General features: G+C 42.1%; 1 protein-coding gene across 1 annotated transcript; it reads right to left on the reverse strand.

Moving 5' to 3' along the window:
- Positions 1-241: 241 nt before the first annotated feature.
- Positions 242-1,207, reverse strand: foxb2 (forkhead box B2; the record flags this gene model as incomplete). The annotated part of the gene is made up of 1 exon (XM_083905414.1): positions 242-1,207. The coding sequence occupies one exon, from the start codon at positions 1,205-1,207 to the stop codon at positions 242-244; it is 966 nt and encodes a 321-aa protein (XP_083761540.1).
- Between the last annotated feature and the right edge of the window lie 15,528 nt (positions 1,208-16,735).

Raw genomic sequence — 16,735 nt, forward strand, 5'->3', positions numbered from 1 at the left:
TTGTATTTATCAGTACCACATACTGTGGTGAATGCCCTCACACAATTGTGCAAATAAATGATGATTTCAATCCACACGAAAAAAATCATTATTACACAGTTTTGCTTACAACGTTAACCTTATAGTTTTTACAACTCTCCTATCTGCACTTCAATGTCAGATGACGCTCTGATTTTCTACGCATCAACAATGTCCTTTCTTGTCTGCATTTATTTGCAATAATGACCCGCAATTTACCCGGTTAGGACAGCAGAAGAGCCGGGTGTAAGTGGTTGCCTTTCCCCTCCAGCAAATCACTCTTCTCCATCACTGAGGTAGGAGAGCACAGCTGCGCTGGACCGGACTGCAGCCCGGTCAAGCCGGGCACGGGACCCAGGGACGGGGTGGGTTTGATTGGCACGGGGATCGCGGGAAGGTTTTGCCCGTTGGCGTTTTGGTACAAGCCCTTTGCTGACACGCTGAACGGCGCGTACTCGGATGAAGCCGGCATTGGCACGCCACCCATGGGCTCTGACAGCATCCCGACGTGCGGCCACATGGAGTTGACCACGCTGCTGAGCTGCGGGGGCACGGGGTAACCCAGGTGGTGCATGACAGAGGTGAGCGGGAGCCCGCTGGCCATCACACCCTTGTAGTCCCGTCCTATAATGTTCTCGATGGTGAACGGGTGTTTGAACCCGCCGGGCTGTGCGCAAGCAATGCCCCCGTAACCCTGAAAGTGAGGCAGCCGCCCCACGGTGCTCGCCGGACCGACTGAGTGGTCGTGATGGCCGGACGCTGCGGCCAGCTTGCTGCCCGGGTGGTGATGGTGGTGGTGATGGTGAAAGTAGTGCATCATCGGGGAGCTCTTGCAGGCCATGAGCTCAGCGCGAGCGATCTTGAAGCGCTTCCGTCTCCTGAGAAAGCTGCCGTTCTCAAACATGTCACCACAGTCCGGGTGCAGAGCCCAGAAGCTGCCCTTCCCGGGCTGGTCGGGCCGCCGCGGGATCTTGATGAAGCAGTCGTTAAAGGAGAGGTTGTGTCGGAGGGAATTCTGCCACCTCTGCGTGTTCTCTCGGTAATAAGGAAATCTGTCCATGATGAACTTGTAAATGTCACTCAGAGGGAGCATCTTCTCTGATGAGTTCTGGATAGCCATCGCAGTCAGTGAAATGTAGGAGTACGGCGGCTTCTGGTCGCTGTAAGAGTTCTTCCCAGGACGGGGCATGACTGCTGGTTTCTTTAAATTTAGATTTCGAAATTAAAATTCCTCAAAGTTGTGTTTTAAATGCTGTGTTTACGGAGCTAACTCATATCTGACGGGTCTGTCCCAATCTTCCTCTGAGCCACCACATTCAAAAGCGGGTAAATTCTCCTACAGGTGCAGGTGATTTAAGAGTATTACGGTGAAGCCTGGAGGCCCGATGCTGTCACGTAAGATCCTCAAGAGGCTGCTGTGTCCGGATCAAGAAGACGTTTATCTGCCTCTTCTCTAACTGATGCTCTTTGCGCTGTGCGTAAAAGTCGGTCTCTGTGCGTAAAAGTTGGAGTTGGCTCTGTGAGTTGGCTCCCTGCTTCCGCAGCGCTTCAGAGATGTGATGTGATGTGATGTGATGGGGGGGCCGGTGTGGTGAGGCTGCTGCCTGTGTGTGGTGTGTGGTGTGTGTGCTCCTCTGCTCTGGTGTGATGCTCCCACTCGCCGAGCGCTGTTTTTGTAAGACCCCCGCAGGTCGCCGGCTGTGTTATCTATTATCCAGACACTTAGGGGACACGTTAGGGGAGGGGAGCAGAGGGCTGTGTGCGTGCGTGTGTGTGTGAGAGAGAGAGAGAGAGAGAGAGAGAGAGAGAGAGAGAGAGAGAGAGAGAGAGAGAGAGAGAGATGGGTTTAAAGAAATGAATAAAAATGAGGGGTGGGGGCGACGATGTGTGTTCCTTCACGTTTTTTTGCAATGAAAAATGATCCTAAAGTGCCAACAGGAAGAGAATAGACCTTAAGTGATCGGGTTCAAGTGTTGAGGTGGACATGACCTTTAACCTCTCCTGTAAAAAAAGTTATTATGAGAATACATTTAATCTGGTATTATTTTATAGTTTTATATAATGTTTTATTTATATGTGTGTGTGAAATGATGACAGAGAAGAACGATTGTTTAAATTTAATGTGTGGAAGAACATCTGGAAGGTTTATTTGTTTAATATGATTTATAAGTTGGTAGTTTTATAATGGTAATCTCTACATGACACAACACTAAAACAATATCAGTCTTCCCTGAAGCATTTGGACAGAAACAGGCCTGCCAGAGAGTTTGGATATTATCATAGAGAGGTAAATAAATAAGTAGTGAATGTCTAAATGCAGTTTTTTGTGTGCATTTGCAAAATTTGCTAGACTGCACTTTCAGACTTTGCAAACAATAAATCATGTCTTCCTTTGCGCACAATCATCAGCGCGCGCTACTCCTGTGCTCTCAATTAGCCCGTACACAAACGCGCGCGCACGGAGACAACACACACTACACAGTGTGTGTGTGTGTGTGTGTGAGTCTGAGGGAGATACGCAGTTGTTGATTAATTGCTGCGAGGGGAGTCCGGCGGCTGTCTGTCTGTTCAAACACTCTCCGGTGAATCCTACAAGGATGTAAACAAACTTCAGCCCCTGCTCTGAATTCTGCTCAGCGGAGAACAACAAAAGCTGCTCCCCGTCTCTCTCTCTCTCTCTGTCACTCCTGCGTTTCCTTCACATGGCCAGGTGTCATGACTGGGTCCTTGACGGCTTATGTCTTCCCAGTGCCCCCGCGGGCCCCAGAATACATTACAATAATTAAGTCTTTCGTGATTTAGCCTCCTAAGAGAGAAGTCCAACAATGTAATTAAGGGCGAGCTCACTGTATTAGTTATGAATATTCAAAACCGTGTCAATTAATTAGCCGGCGAGTGTCTCCCGTTATGTCTCAGTCCTTCAAAGCCACTCAAAGGGTCAACTGTGTCGACGGTGAGCATATTTTAAAGGCATCATGTAATTACTAAGAAAAAAAAAATCACTTTTTTTTTTTGTCCCTGCTTCACAAAGAAAGAGTGGAGCTCACATCCATTTCACATAAAAGTGATAGTTTTTTGACAATCGTGAAACTCTGAGGCCCACAGAGGCCAAAGCGGGAAAAAGCCTCCTCTTTAAACGCGCGGGAAAGATCAATATTAAATCTGTTTTCACAGAGGGGACCGTTAAATAGACACCGTGGCTGATCTGCATAACAAAATTAATTAGGTAGTCTACCGCACTGTTCGCCTGCACCCAACTCCTGGACAAATAACTAGTTGTAAAGCACACCTTCTGGGCATATGGAACATATGCTGGAATTATCCTTAATTGACTAATTACATAAATTACTCATTAAGTTTACAGCACATCAATTATAAAAGATGTATCAATTAATTTTGCATAAATTACAAGCGGCACGCTGCACTAAGAGGGCGGCAGAGGGAATGAGGGTCGCCAGAAGGGGGTCTGCTCCAAGGTGTGTGTGTGTGCGCGCGCACACGTGCCTGCACGTGCATGAGCGGTGCACGGTCGTCTGTTTGTTTCCTGTCTCTAATAATTATTTGTTCAGCTTAAGGGCAAAGATATTCTTTTCCTGTCTGCCACTCGCAAAGGGAAAGTGTGGGGGTAATGGCAATTATACTAATAATAATAATCTTAAAGACCTCTCTCCAAGTCGTAAGGGGCGCAACGTCGCGGAGAGAGCCATTAAAATCAATTAGGAGGCCTATTGTTTTCAATGGAAAATTAAACCTGCATAACTGTGGTGCAGATGCTGTAAGCCCTTCTTGGTAATGGGAAATAATTTAGAGGCAAAATAGGACAGATATTTCGGATTCCCCCCATAAAAGAGCGAGAAAGGAGGCACATTAATGGATTTAGGCTGCTGTTTGTGTGCCTGTTGCCTTCAAGACTCACCTCAGTCACCTCACACATGATTATATCATCATCAGTCATCACAGTGGTAGTCATACCCAAACTCTCTAACCTCAAACCTCCAGAAAATTACACAAGAACATGCATTTATTTTTACAAATATATGAAAAATGTCTACTTTCACACCACTGTTTGTTCACTGTATAAAACAGTGTCCTTTTAAGTAACAGTTTAGGTTTTCACCTACCACCAAAACCAGCCTAGGACGTGGACACTTACTCTCAAAGATAACAAGGCTGCCAGCAGGGAAACAACCAGGCTGATATGGCTTAACTAAAGGCTCCCCTCATATAATCTGCAGCTGCTCGAGTCTAATGCAGAGTTGTCAAAATCAAAAGCTTAAAATTATAGCACATTATTGTGTCATGATATCGCAATAAAGATATGCATGGTCATATTCCAGAGTTCCAAAGTAAAGGTGTGTGTTTTCATATGGGGGCGAGGCGTACTTCACAATAATATTAATAAATAATAATATTTATGGTGCCGAATAAATGTAGTTAGACCAAAAATGGAGAAATAAAACTAAAACTAAGTCAAAACTTCTGTGGACAACTGTAATTAAGCTTCTGTCTATATTCTTTTTAACCATATATATACAGAAATATATATATGTATATATATACAAAAAAAATATATATATACATATATATATATATATACACATACACATACATATACATATACATATATACACATACATACACACATACATACATATACACATACACATATATACATACATACATATGTATGCATATGTTGCCTCCATTCATATGTTTAGGTGGTTGAAATCCTTTCAGTTTCAACTATAAATGACACAAGCTAAAAATAAAGACACATTTCCTCTATTCACTTTGGTGCGGAAGAGTGAGCAGCAGTCAAACTTCAGTTCACAGCATTTTCTTAAAATATCATGGACTAAAAACAGGCATGCCTCTTAGGCTGGCTCTCGTCAGTGCTAACAATTGTGTCAGTACCTCAAACAACCTGAATTATCCCTCTGAGGACTTAATAGACCGTGGTACCACTAACAGCATTTCACCACTCACAATGATTAGCACATTCTTCCTTCTTCTCCTGTGATTTAGTTTATGGTAGGACATTGAATGAGGTGCCAAAGTTTCCTCTTCCTTAATAATCTTTACTGTATGTTCTGCAAATCAATAAATCTCCCATTAAACTACATTTCCGATGATACTGTAATAATGTTTATACTTTATCATTCATTGAGACCAGAATCCATAGTTCTCAACCAATACCTAACCTTGTTCTTTTTAATTTATTTTAAAAGGTGCAAATACACCACTCTGTTCCTTCTGATTTCATTCTAACATAAAGGAATATAGTTACTTTATTACTGTAATGCCAATTCAATAATTTTGTCATTAATGAGAGGCCAAATCTGCAAGGATAGATAGATAGATAGATAGATAGATAGATAGATAGATAGATAGATAGATAGATAGATAGATAGATAGATAGATAGATAGATAGATAGATAGATAGATAGATAGATAGATAGATAGATAGATAGATAGATAGATAGATAATTTTTATAATCTTGACTCTTGTCCGGGATGCTCATATAGTAATAAAAGCAATCCAGTAAAGGCAGTATGAGTCAAATGTATGCACATAATGACTTCTGTTGTTCTTAAAAATAAGTATAATCTACTCTGACAGAGTGATTTACATGCTGTTTTAAATGTAGTTTCATTTTGGTGGATAAAAGTGGCCCATCATAGCCAAGTTGACCCAGAACACCAGGGGGCTCCAAAATCCCCAAGCTCACTGGTGTGATTTGGCAATTTCATCAACAATAGATTTATTGAGCACCAACTAAAAAGAGAGGTTTTGTGTGTGCCAAACACTCCTACATTAGGTTATGTCTAATACACTATTGTATAGCAATGATAAGTTTGAGCAAGAAATTGCCCAACACACACACACAACGAGTTAACCAGCCCTGAAACTTTAATATTTAAATTGGACCGAGGTATTAATCACTTGGTCAGATTGCCACTGGATTTATGTTCTGTTTCTTGTTCCTCTCAAAACTAAGCAATAAGGTAATTGAGCAAATAAATAAACAGTATTGTCTGACCCCAAACTAATGACTCCATGTGTTTTGGCCCCAGGGTTGCCCCATTCACCTAAATCATACACACTGAACATTTAAGGACAGTGTTCAAGTATAAACGCTTACTTTACATGACCAGTAATCCTCATGGGGGACAGAGTCCTAATGAGGCAGAGTCTCATTTCTGACAACCTGTTAAAGTTAAAGGGATATTTCACCGTTGAGAAGATGGATGTCTATTAAAACTAGGTCATCTATGTAGTATAAATGTGAAATAATATTTGAAGCAAGTGCCTTCTTGGCTGAGAAAAGCAGAAAAATGTATTTATCGCTCATGTCCACGAAAGACACCAACTCCCAGAATGCACAGCGCTCATTTCCAGCGAGAGTTCACACGCCGCCATTGTTGCTCCCGAGAGACACAGACGCGTCCATTAGCAGACAGCGTGATACACGGACACAAATCCCCGAGGGGAAAAGCTACATATACATTCCGGATACATAACGGACCTGCAGGTTACACAGGATTGTTCTCTACTGTGCTAAATTATACCGGGACGTGCAGTAAAAACAAGGAAAGGACAAGCAGTAAGTTCCCATTATTTGCCGGTCAGAGATTCAGAGCGGTGCTGAAGCTTGAAAGCTAAGCTATGCTAAGCTTGTTTGGAGTGAAGAAATCGAAAGAAAAAAACCTGGAAGCTAGCGGGGTTCACAGTCTACAGTTCCAGCAGGAAGACGTAACTGAGAGGTAAGACTGGCGATAATATGCCATTCTATTTCTGATCATAGTATTCGATGTGATATAGTTGTCGGCAGTGAAGCAACAACTTTGTAAACGTAACGTTTGATAGACAATTACACACACGTTATATACACGTATTCTGTTAGCAAAGTAAAGTCACCTTGCTTTCGCTGGAGAATAATGTCAGTGTTATTCAAATGTTTTATTGTTGTTCATGTTTGTTCAAGACGCCTATATAGACAACAGTATAATGCTCACAGCTCACCCAGTTGGTATATTTAGCTGAAATGTTTGTTTTCCTGAAAAGAAGTAACATCTTCGTTCATATTTTATGTGTAATTATATTCCTTGTCCTTTACAGCTGAAGCCTGGTTTAATCAAGTCTTGGAGAAACTCTTCACAGCATCCAGCTCTGCTCCTCTTCACCACTGTGACTCCTCCAGCTGTCCCACATCAGATTCTGACACCGCTCTACATGTTTCATTATTTATTTTTTGTTTGCATATTGTGTTAGACATGATTTTAGATATGGCTCCTTGATTATTTTTAATGTGTACTCTTGAATATGATGGTAAAACATTTTCCTTTGTGAATAATAAAGTTATTTTTTTTCACCTTCACACCCTGCATGCATTTGTACATTTTTGTAAAGTAAAGACTTGAGGAAGGAGGCTGAATAGTTACTGATTTTATTAATTCTGAAATGTTTATCAACCCTTTTCTCCAAATTAAATCACTTTTCATCTAATAATACTAAACCACAACATATATGAATTTAGATTTTTAATATTAATAGTCATAAAAAGAAAAATCAGACTTATTATCAACAGTCTTCATAGACAGTACTGTTTTCAGGAGCTGCGTATGTTCTTCTCAACAACACAGTCAGGTAAAACAAGACGATCGTCTTTCCCCAGTCTGTGGATCCACTCCAGTGATGGTAAGGTGTTAGGTGATATGACTGTCTGTAAAACAATGATTATAGCGTTAGCGAATCGAAGTATCTGTTCTTACATGTAAATGAACTGTAAATATGCTAACGTTAGTTCAGCTGGCGTCACATATAAACATGGATAAATGCGGTGGTAAAAAAAAAAAATACTCACTTTATATTGAGGCGGCCGTTTATCCCGTTTCCTTCATCCACCGGACCAGCGCCCGCTACCCCCGTTGCCCGCCCGGCCGAGTTGGAGCGAGCTGCTCCAGGTCCGGCCAGTGCCAGGCCGAAGTGTGTGCAGCTTCGCTCCGCTGCGGCAGCCAGAGCCCGCGGCGGCACATTCAAGTGCCCACAAAAAGTTCTCCAGGTACCCGGTTCCGGCCGCGGGTAACGCCAAAAAGCAGGTCCTTTCCCTCGCAGCCATATCAGTTTGAAAACTACATTCTGTCATTGTCTTCTGAGTTTACAAGGCCAAATTAAAGAGAGCGAGAGCCGGTGGTAGCTTTTAGCAAAGATGGCGGACACTGTGTTTTCATTCTGGGAATGAAGTCTCGTCTATTCTGGGAAGTCTCGTCCCCCTGTGGGTGAGTCAAAAAAGTGCAGAACCTAATATTGTAGTTCTAATCTCGACGTTGCGCAATCCTCCTCTGACGCGATATGACGCGTTACGCGTCATAACGCGTCAGAGGAGGATTACACAAACGCTTTTATTGTAAAATGAGGGGAAAAATGAGGGAGGACAGCAAAACTTCTAAAAAATAATAATGCTTTTCTAGCAATACAAAGCCACATGCTAATCAGTGAAGTATCCCTTTAAGCTGAAGATGTGAATTGTGATTAGGTTAATGTTAACTGGCTCTTCCAATCAATGCAAGTCAATGCAGTGTCCGAAGAAGAATAGCTGTGCTGACTGTAAGTCAATCCAGAGTCTCAATAAGAATATCTACACACACACACACACACACGCAAACACCTTAAAGATAAATCTCTCCCTCTCTTTTACACACACACAAAGGTTTGTGCTGCTATTTGACTTCCATTCATTTGGACAGCCTCGAACAATGCATTATCCATAACCTTGACATTTATAACTTTAACCAGCTGATTCAGTTAATGCCTAAATCTTAATCTTAACCTAACCACAATTGAAATCTTAACCCTAAATATTAGAAATTAGGTCCTGCCAGAAAAGGCCATAAACAAGGGGTACACACACTAACCTGATTAATACTTATTCTAAAACCAGTTCTTAACTCTGAAAAAAGTCCTCTAAAGTTGTGAGGTCCAGCCAAAACGTATCCTTTCTATGGTTACGATTGTGTAGTTGTATGTATCACACACACACACACACACACACACACACACACACACACACACACACACACACACACACACACACACACACACACACACACACACACACACACACACACACACACACACACACACACACACACACACACGATGGGCTCCGATTATGATCACAATGCGGCAGAATGAAGAGGAGAAGCTGAAAACAGCGGGTGCTGAAACGGTGTCTTAAGAAATGAAAGGAGACAGAGGTGCTGTCCATGGTGCTGGAGCGCCACCGTTTTCACATAATTACGTTCTTAGCATTGGTGGATTGGTGGGCGGTGAGGCTGTGTAACCTATAGGAATTGGATAGGTGTGTGTGTGTGTGAGTACTGTTCACACAGAGAGGGGGAGGGGGGGGTTGGTTCGGAGCGAGGGGATGGATCCATAACACAGGGAGCGCGACTGAGAATCACAGGGAGCGCGACTGAGAATCACCGAGCGCGCCTCCGTCTCGGATCTCCTCTTCCTGCCGTCACACCCACTGCTGGGTGGCGAGTGGGTTCACCCCGGAGAGAAGGAAGGGAGAGAAGGAAGGGGGAGGACCGACACACACTCACACAGAGTGCTGCAGTGCGAGCGCAGCGGGAGACACGGAAGCGCAGGCAAAACACGCACACATATATACATACACTAACGCACACGCGCGCGCATAACCGCGGCCTTATCGATGAAAACTTGGTTTATGGAGAGATCTGCAGCGGCACCGTAGCGACGCAGGCCGTCATGGAAGAGTATTTGCGGAGGGTCCAGATCAGACTCGGGGTGAGTTCATATAGCTTCAGCTTACAAATGAACGACCATGACAGGGAATCTGCTACTGCTGCTGCTGCTGCTGCTCTAAAGCGGCTCTGCGTTCCTGTTGCTGAAAAACGCTAGGAGCAAAACGCCTCTTGCGTCTTTTCCCGTCCTCCGAGCACCTGTAGATTGACAATATGACCGCAGAACGAGGGACGGGAAGGAGGGAAGGAAGGAACAATAACCGTGTTGTGTTTCCAGGAAACATCAGAGTGTGAATTTGAATGAGGGTTCTGATTTCTAATGAGGGGGAGGCGTGACATCAACAAGTTTAGCCAAAGGCTGTCCCTCTCCCTGCTATCTGGTTGCTCTGCAGATATACACTGACTCATAATTTGCATTTGATCCAGGGCTGAATGTCTGTTTCACACATGGAAAAAAAGCCCCATGCAAATAATAAACAACGTAATTTACAGGCACTAAATGACTGCAACTGCTGTGCAGCAGCGTCCAGTGTCTGCAGGCGTACACGTATATATGCTTATATTTCTTTACATATAGTCTTGGTTTGTATACATTTAGCCGGCAAGTCGTGAAACATGATGTGCACAGGCTTTCACACAGGGGAGCCTTTCATGGATCATGCACATAATACCCCGAAGGCCCTTTGAAACGGCTCTTTCTGCATGTGTGCTGTGATGAGCGTACTGTGATATTAGTTGTAGAGCATGGGCATAGTATCTTTTACACACGGTTACATCATTTCCCTGCCAAAGGGCATTTGCAATTGTTTTGGTTTCCCCTCAAAATGGATGCACTTGGAGGCATGTTTGCTTCTACAGTTTCATTGAAAAAGCCCTGATGGTCATTGGCAACAGGATTTATCTGACACACCTGTCTGGCAGCCACTGAAGAGCTTATTCACTGATGATGTTTCCGTTTTTTTCCCTCATTTATTTCACTTGACCAGGGTTTTTATGTATGAGAAAAACAATCACTTTCCCAACATACACATATTTATGTATCTACAGTCCTACACTTACTCTACAGTGAGAGAATGTCCCCACTCATGTGTTCGTTCAGTGTTTTTAGCAATTGTTCTTATAAGCTTTTATCTGCAAATTGATAGATAGAATTGTAATTTTTGTTAACTTTAAAACATTTTCCACAATCATTCTTGATCTTGCAATTCTTTTAAATCATTATTTCCATAAAAAAAAATATAGTCAGCATAATTAATATCAGTATAATCACATAAATAATAGTGATCATAGTGAAAATATATTGATAAACACAGAAATAACACACACAGGTAAGTACAAATACAGAACAAAAAGTGGACATAGTCTTTCTGGGGACAGCCCAGATATATGAGTATACTGAATAACCACCAGGGGGCGACTGCACAGGTTGCAAATAGAGCTCAACTTGCATGAAAGTCTATGGGGAATTGTGTCATAAACTTCATTTATGACACAAGTTAACATGTTCTTAATACTAGTTAACACTTTCAATTGATAGTTTCCGGTCAGCAAGTGAATGAACATTTGGTGATTTGTTTTGTTGTACAATGTAATATATGTAACATATAATATTGATATAAGTCCTATACAGAGGGAGAGTTTGTGTGTATACAGTGGCAGCACAGGGTTGGACAGGGTAAATAATTGTTTATCTCATCAAACTGATCCATGACCGGGATTTTTGATCACAGAGAGCACGTGAACTCATTTAATTATAAAAAAAATAAAAAAAAATATGTGAACGCAACAGACGTTTGGAGATATTTAAAAGCTATGCTCTTCTGTTTCGACGTAAAGACAGGGGAGGAAAAGGAAAGGTAAATCACAGATGGAGGTGCAGCAGAGTAAGAGAGTGATAAAGAGGACAGCTGATGATTGTCATGGATGTTCCTGATTGTCATGATTATCACCCATTTCCCTGTGGGACACACACGGACGGATCAACTCAATCTCTTTCTCTTTCAGCTCTCCTACAAAAACTTTGATGACTTGCTCTTTCTCTCTCTCACACACACACACACACTCTCTCCACTCCCTGGATGGCCATCATCCAGAATACCCATACTCCTAATTGGTTTGGCTCTTAGTGCTTACTGGACCTGTCTGTCTATGTTTGTCCGTCTCTCTCTCGCTCTCGTTTTTTTGTTCAGGATTCTTTGCTCTCACATCACTTGGCACAGAACTGAACCACTGTGCTGAGTAGACTTTCAGCAAATGAGTCCACATACACACACAAAGTTGGTTTTTAGGAGTGCTTCGCGTTTGGCTTCGTGCTTTGTACAACATTTAATCATTAACGGCCATTTTTTAAAACTTTATGCATGTCTTAAATGTGCTAACATCCATTACCTTTAATTCCTGTAAGTGTTTACAAAATCACATAAAACAAACTGCTTGTTGCTCTACAGTTTTCCTTTTACACCATTATTCAGCCACGTCATTAATACAGGTAACTGGTTCTAACTGGTCACTCTTCTTTTAAACACATTAGATGTAGATGATAAATGTTTCAGAATTTATCTTGAACTTGTTTTATGGCGTCCACATTTTTCCTGTAAATCTCACCGGTGATGTTTTGCTGAAAATGTAAATTTAGGTAGCTTGGCATTTAGGAAAGGAAAGGAGAGTGAGACAGGGGATGGAGAGATTGCACTCAGATTGAAGGATATCAGATGGCCATAGCACACGCACACGCACACGCATGCATGCACACACCCACAGGACAACAGACACTGAGTGGCCTTTTCTACCGCTAATGCATCACTTCCTTTTCTTTGGCCGTATTGATTTATTCCAGCTGCAGACCTCCTCCCCCTCTCCTTCTCTCTCTCTGTCTCACACCTTCTCCCCTTCCACTTCTTCAGCACAGATCTTCAGTTTCTCTTATCTTATGCCTTCCATCTTTTCACCTGCCTTCTCATCCTCTTTCTCCTGGTCCCTTTTCATGCTTCTGATTTAAAAACGTGCCACCTCTGTGCTCTGTGCCTCAGACTACGCATTCACTGCTTCCTCCAATCTTATTCCAAAGTACTTTTTTAATAAAGATCCAGCCTAAAGAAAGTATTATCCCCAACCTTAACCATAACCAGCCAATGCCTAAACCTAATCTTAACCTAACCAGAATTCAAATCTTGGCCCCTAAATCTAACCCATTCCTCAGAAATTAGGTTCTGCCTCATTGGGACCAGGTTTGACTACTGGTCCTCAAAAGTCAACAAATGTGCTTAACATTAGCCAAGAATGTCAGACTAACCGGTTAAACACAAGTCACAGCATGTGTGGTGCTTCAAACGTTAAAACAAACTGCTGACCATTTTTACAAAGCACACCATATACTGATTTACTATCAAGGAAGTCACTTTGACTCCATTACTCTCAGCTGAGTGCTTAGTTATTGTTATGAGCCTTAATGATATTTGAGGTACACATAATGTATATTATAGAGAATGGCTAGAGTTATATGGCTGTAGTCTCGACCTGGAGACAGCGGTGGCTGCTCAAGGTTTTCAAAAGCACTGCTACCCGAGGACAATCATTATTCATCGTCCTTTACACAAAAGTTGTCCATCATCAGATTCTTTTTCCCCACAAAATAACTGAAAGATATGGACTTGAGCTGTAAAGCTGTAGTGTGTAACTTAAATCCAAGGCTAAAAAGAGAGAGAAGAATATCATGTCACCTTTCAATTAAAAGGAGATAATTGTCCACTGTAATGACATGAGAAACACAATTACTAAATTATTTCCTGATTTCTGAGTCATTTTCTTTAACCATTTTACCAAAGTGTGGATCTTTGTGCTACCTGGTAGAATCTAGTCCCTGTCTCCTCGTGGTCAGCTTCTTCCCTCACTCCTCCACTGCTCCATCCTCTCCCATCAAGAGCGTCCTATACAAGCCCATTAAGACGAACCACAGAGAGACATGATATTCATTGTCTCCACATTTTTCTTCTTGATTAATGGTGCAGGCTGCAGGGAAGGCATGTACACGAGCGGGGAGTCAGTCTATTGGTTTTTAGATAAAAAACAGACTGACACAAAACACACAAGGTGCAGACTGTGTAAGGGTAACTGGTGATTTTCTTCTAAATTACCACCGCTTCCCTCTTTTCACATTTTTCGCAAAAGACAAATACTGATTGACCTGCATTTGCAAGTAATTCTGAATAATATCTCTGTTTAAATACCAGAACACGGAAATCAGGCAGGAAAAGTCGGTAAATCTTTAACAACACGTCTGCCATCCGGAAATGCCATAAGTCACAGTCAACAAACAAAAGGGGGGAAACTTAATTTTCTGCCTTTTCACCCAGAGAAGAATGTTTAATCTGTGTAATGGAGCTGCCATTAATGTCCACTTAACATAAATGAGTAGTGTTTGCCTGCACTGTTTAGTAAAATTAATGGAATCCACCACTTTTGCCTGATCGAGCAGATCTTGTACCGCTTGTTTCACTGCTGCAGCCGATTGTGCGTCTAATGTCGTACAAATGGTTGTGCGTTCTCTTTTAAGCACGATCTAAACTTAGCAGCAGCGCGGTACTTTTATTATTAATGCACAGTGTTGATTTCAAAGTGCCGCAGTCATCCAACACAGTCATTCTGGTGCGATGAGGTTTCAGCTGATATACTTTACTGTAAATGAGTTATCAGATCAAACAATAATGTACAGTACTGTGCACCTGCTTCCATCGCTGAATGTTGGAAAACAAAGAGATTAAGGGATGCATTAACTTTGATCTGTATGGTTATGTTTGTTTTTCCAGGCAGAGGCATCGGAGGATCCCGTCCATGCTGTTTTAGGGGGACCAAAGCCAGACGTTGATACTGTGGCTTCAACACTGTGCTTAGCCCTACACCTCAGCCAGGTAACATGAATTCTGCCTGTGTGTGTGCTGTACTATGACCCAGAACTAATGTACACACTGATTCTGCACAGTAGTAAACCTACATACAGATTGCCAAAACACTGTAGTACAATAAACTATATTCTTTAAAATATAGCAGTTATAGCTATAGATAGCTATATATGAATTAAGTATACAGTAGTTTTTTTATGGCCACTGAGTTGGCAACAAATCTAATGGAACATATTTCTTCTACTGGTGTTTTCTCTCTTTCACTGTAGTCAAATTAAGTATATCTATAAATCACATTTAAAATGCTATACAGAGAGATAACATAGACATTACTTATACTGAAGTATACAGCTATAAATATTAAGATATGAGCCCACAAACATATTTTTGTCTTAGTTCTTCCATTCGGCAAATTATGCAATATAATACACATCCACACCGCTTATATATTCTTTTCCACTTTTCCAGATATAGGTTTACAACCATAGAGCGAGAGAGACATAGAGAAAATACTGACGTTAAAAACAACAATAAAAGGGGGGAAGAAAACACCAGTATCCAGCTCCAGTGCTGCCGCTGATCTGTCCACATTTGGCCAATTCAATTTTGACATATAAAGCGCAGTAGAACCCACAGATCGAATCCCACATCACACCATGACTAGATTAGACAATAATCAGATTGCACCAGTGGGCCACAACCTCCAAGCCAGCTACCAGCCCCACAGTCACGGCTGACCAGTGTGTGTACAAACATCACACACTCCAGAGACAAGAGAAGAGAATATAAAAATAATTATTAGTAATAATAAGTAATAAAAATATGTATTTTGTAATCTGTAACGATCGATTTTGTGTCTGTGTAATACAGAAGGAAACATCTGGTGGATTGTGTCTGCCCGTGTTGTGTGGCCGGCGATCTGACACCGTGTTGCCTGAGGAGACAGTGAAGTATCTTCAGACGGTGAAAATAAGCGAGAATTTGCTGCTATGGAGGGACGATGTCGACCTCTTAATGCTTCACCACGCAGGAAAACTCTCACTCACGCTGTTGAGAGAGGGACTTCTAGAGAGGTAAACACACTCATGTGTGGAGTGCATGTAAAAACACACACACGCCAGGTCAGTTTGTTTATACTTTCAGCTAATCGTTAAGTGCATTACAGCCGAGACATTAGACATTATAGAAATCCAAGAAGCACGGTCAGTGGGATAGGTATAGACCGGTTATCGATTTGCTTTTTTTATTTTTTATCCGACAGCCGATAAGAGATCAATTTATTTATGTATTCATTTAAAAGAGGGTTCCTGCACTTTTTGTTAGAATTTTGAAACGTCCAAGATGTCTATTGTCCAAGATAAAAAAACAACTACCTTTAATATGTTGGAAATCTTAAAAGCTTTTTAATAAAACATTTAAACGAGGTGTTGATGTTTGTATTATTCAAAGATTTGACGACAATATCTTCACTTTTACTGAAAATTAATATCGGTTCCAATTATCAGTTATCGGCCTCCTTGATCACTAATATTCAGTATCGGCCCTGAAAAAAACATATTGGTCCATCGCAAACTGATTAAACAAATGACGCTGCAGCACACACATGTATCACAAATATATGCAGATACTGTGGATTCTGGCAGTAAAATAAAGATTGAGAGTATGTTCGGGGTGTGTATAGTTCAGGCCTGCGTGTGTTCATCCCTCATGACCCAACCAAATGCCTCACAATCATCATTTCCCCCCCCTTTGCAGCCATCTATAACATCCACCTCCCCCCTCTGTCCTCTCACCCTCTTAGCTCCGAGCATCACGCTTTGGAGTCCAGCATCCTGCGAGTGGTCCATCACGACGGGCAGCAGGACACAGGGGACGATGATGGGGCATCGTTCGCGGTGAAGACGGTCGCCAGAGAGATTCGTCAAGAGGCAGCGGAGCACGTCGGGCCAACGCTGGGGAAGACTCTTGGAGGTGAGGGAGGCGCAGGCGCAGGGGGGTGTAATGGGGCGATGAAGGAGGACACACACAAATCCCCTGACATGACTCGC

This window comes from Microchirus variegatus (assembly GCF_963457635.1).
Source record: "Microchirus variegatus genome assembly, chromosome: 18".
NCBI lineage: Eukaryota > Metazoa > Chordata > Actinopteri > Pleuronectiformes > Soleidae > Microchirus > Microchirus variegatus.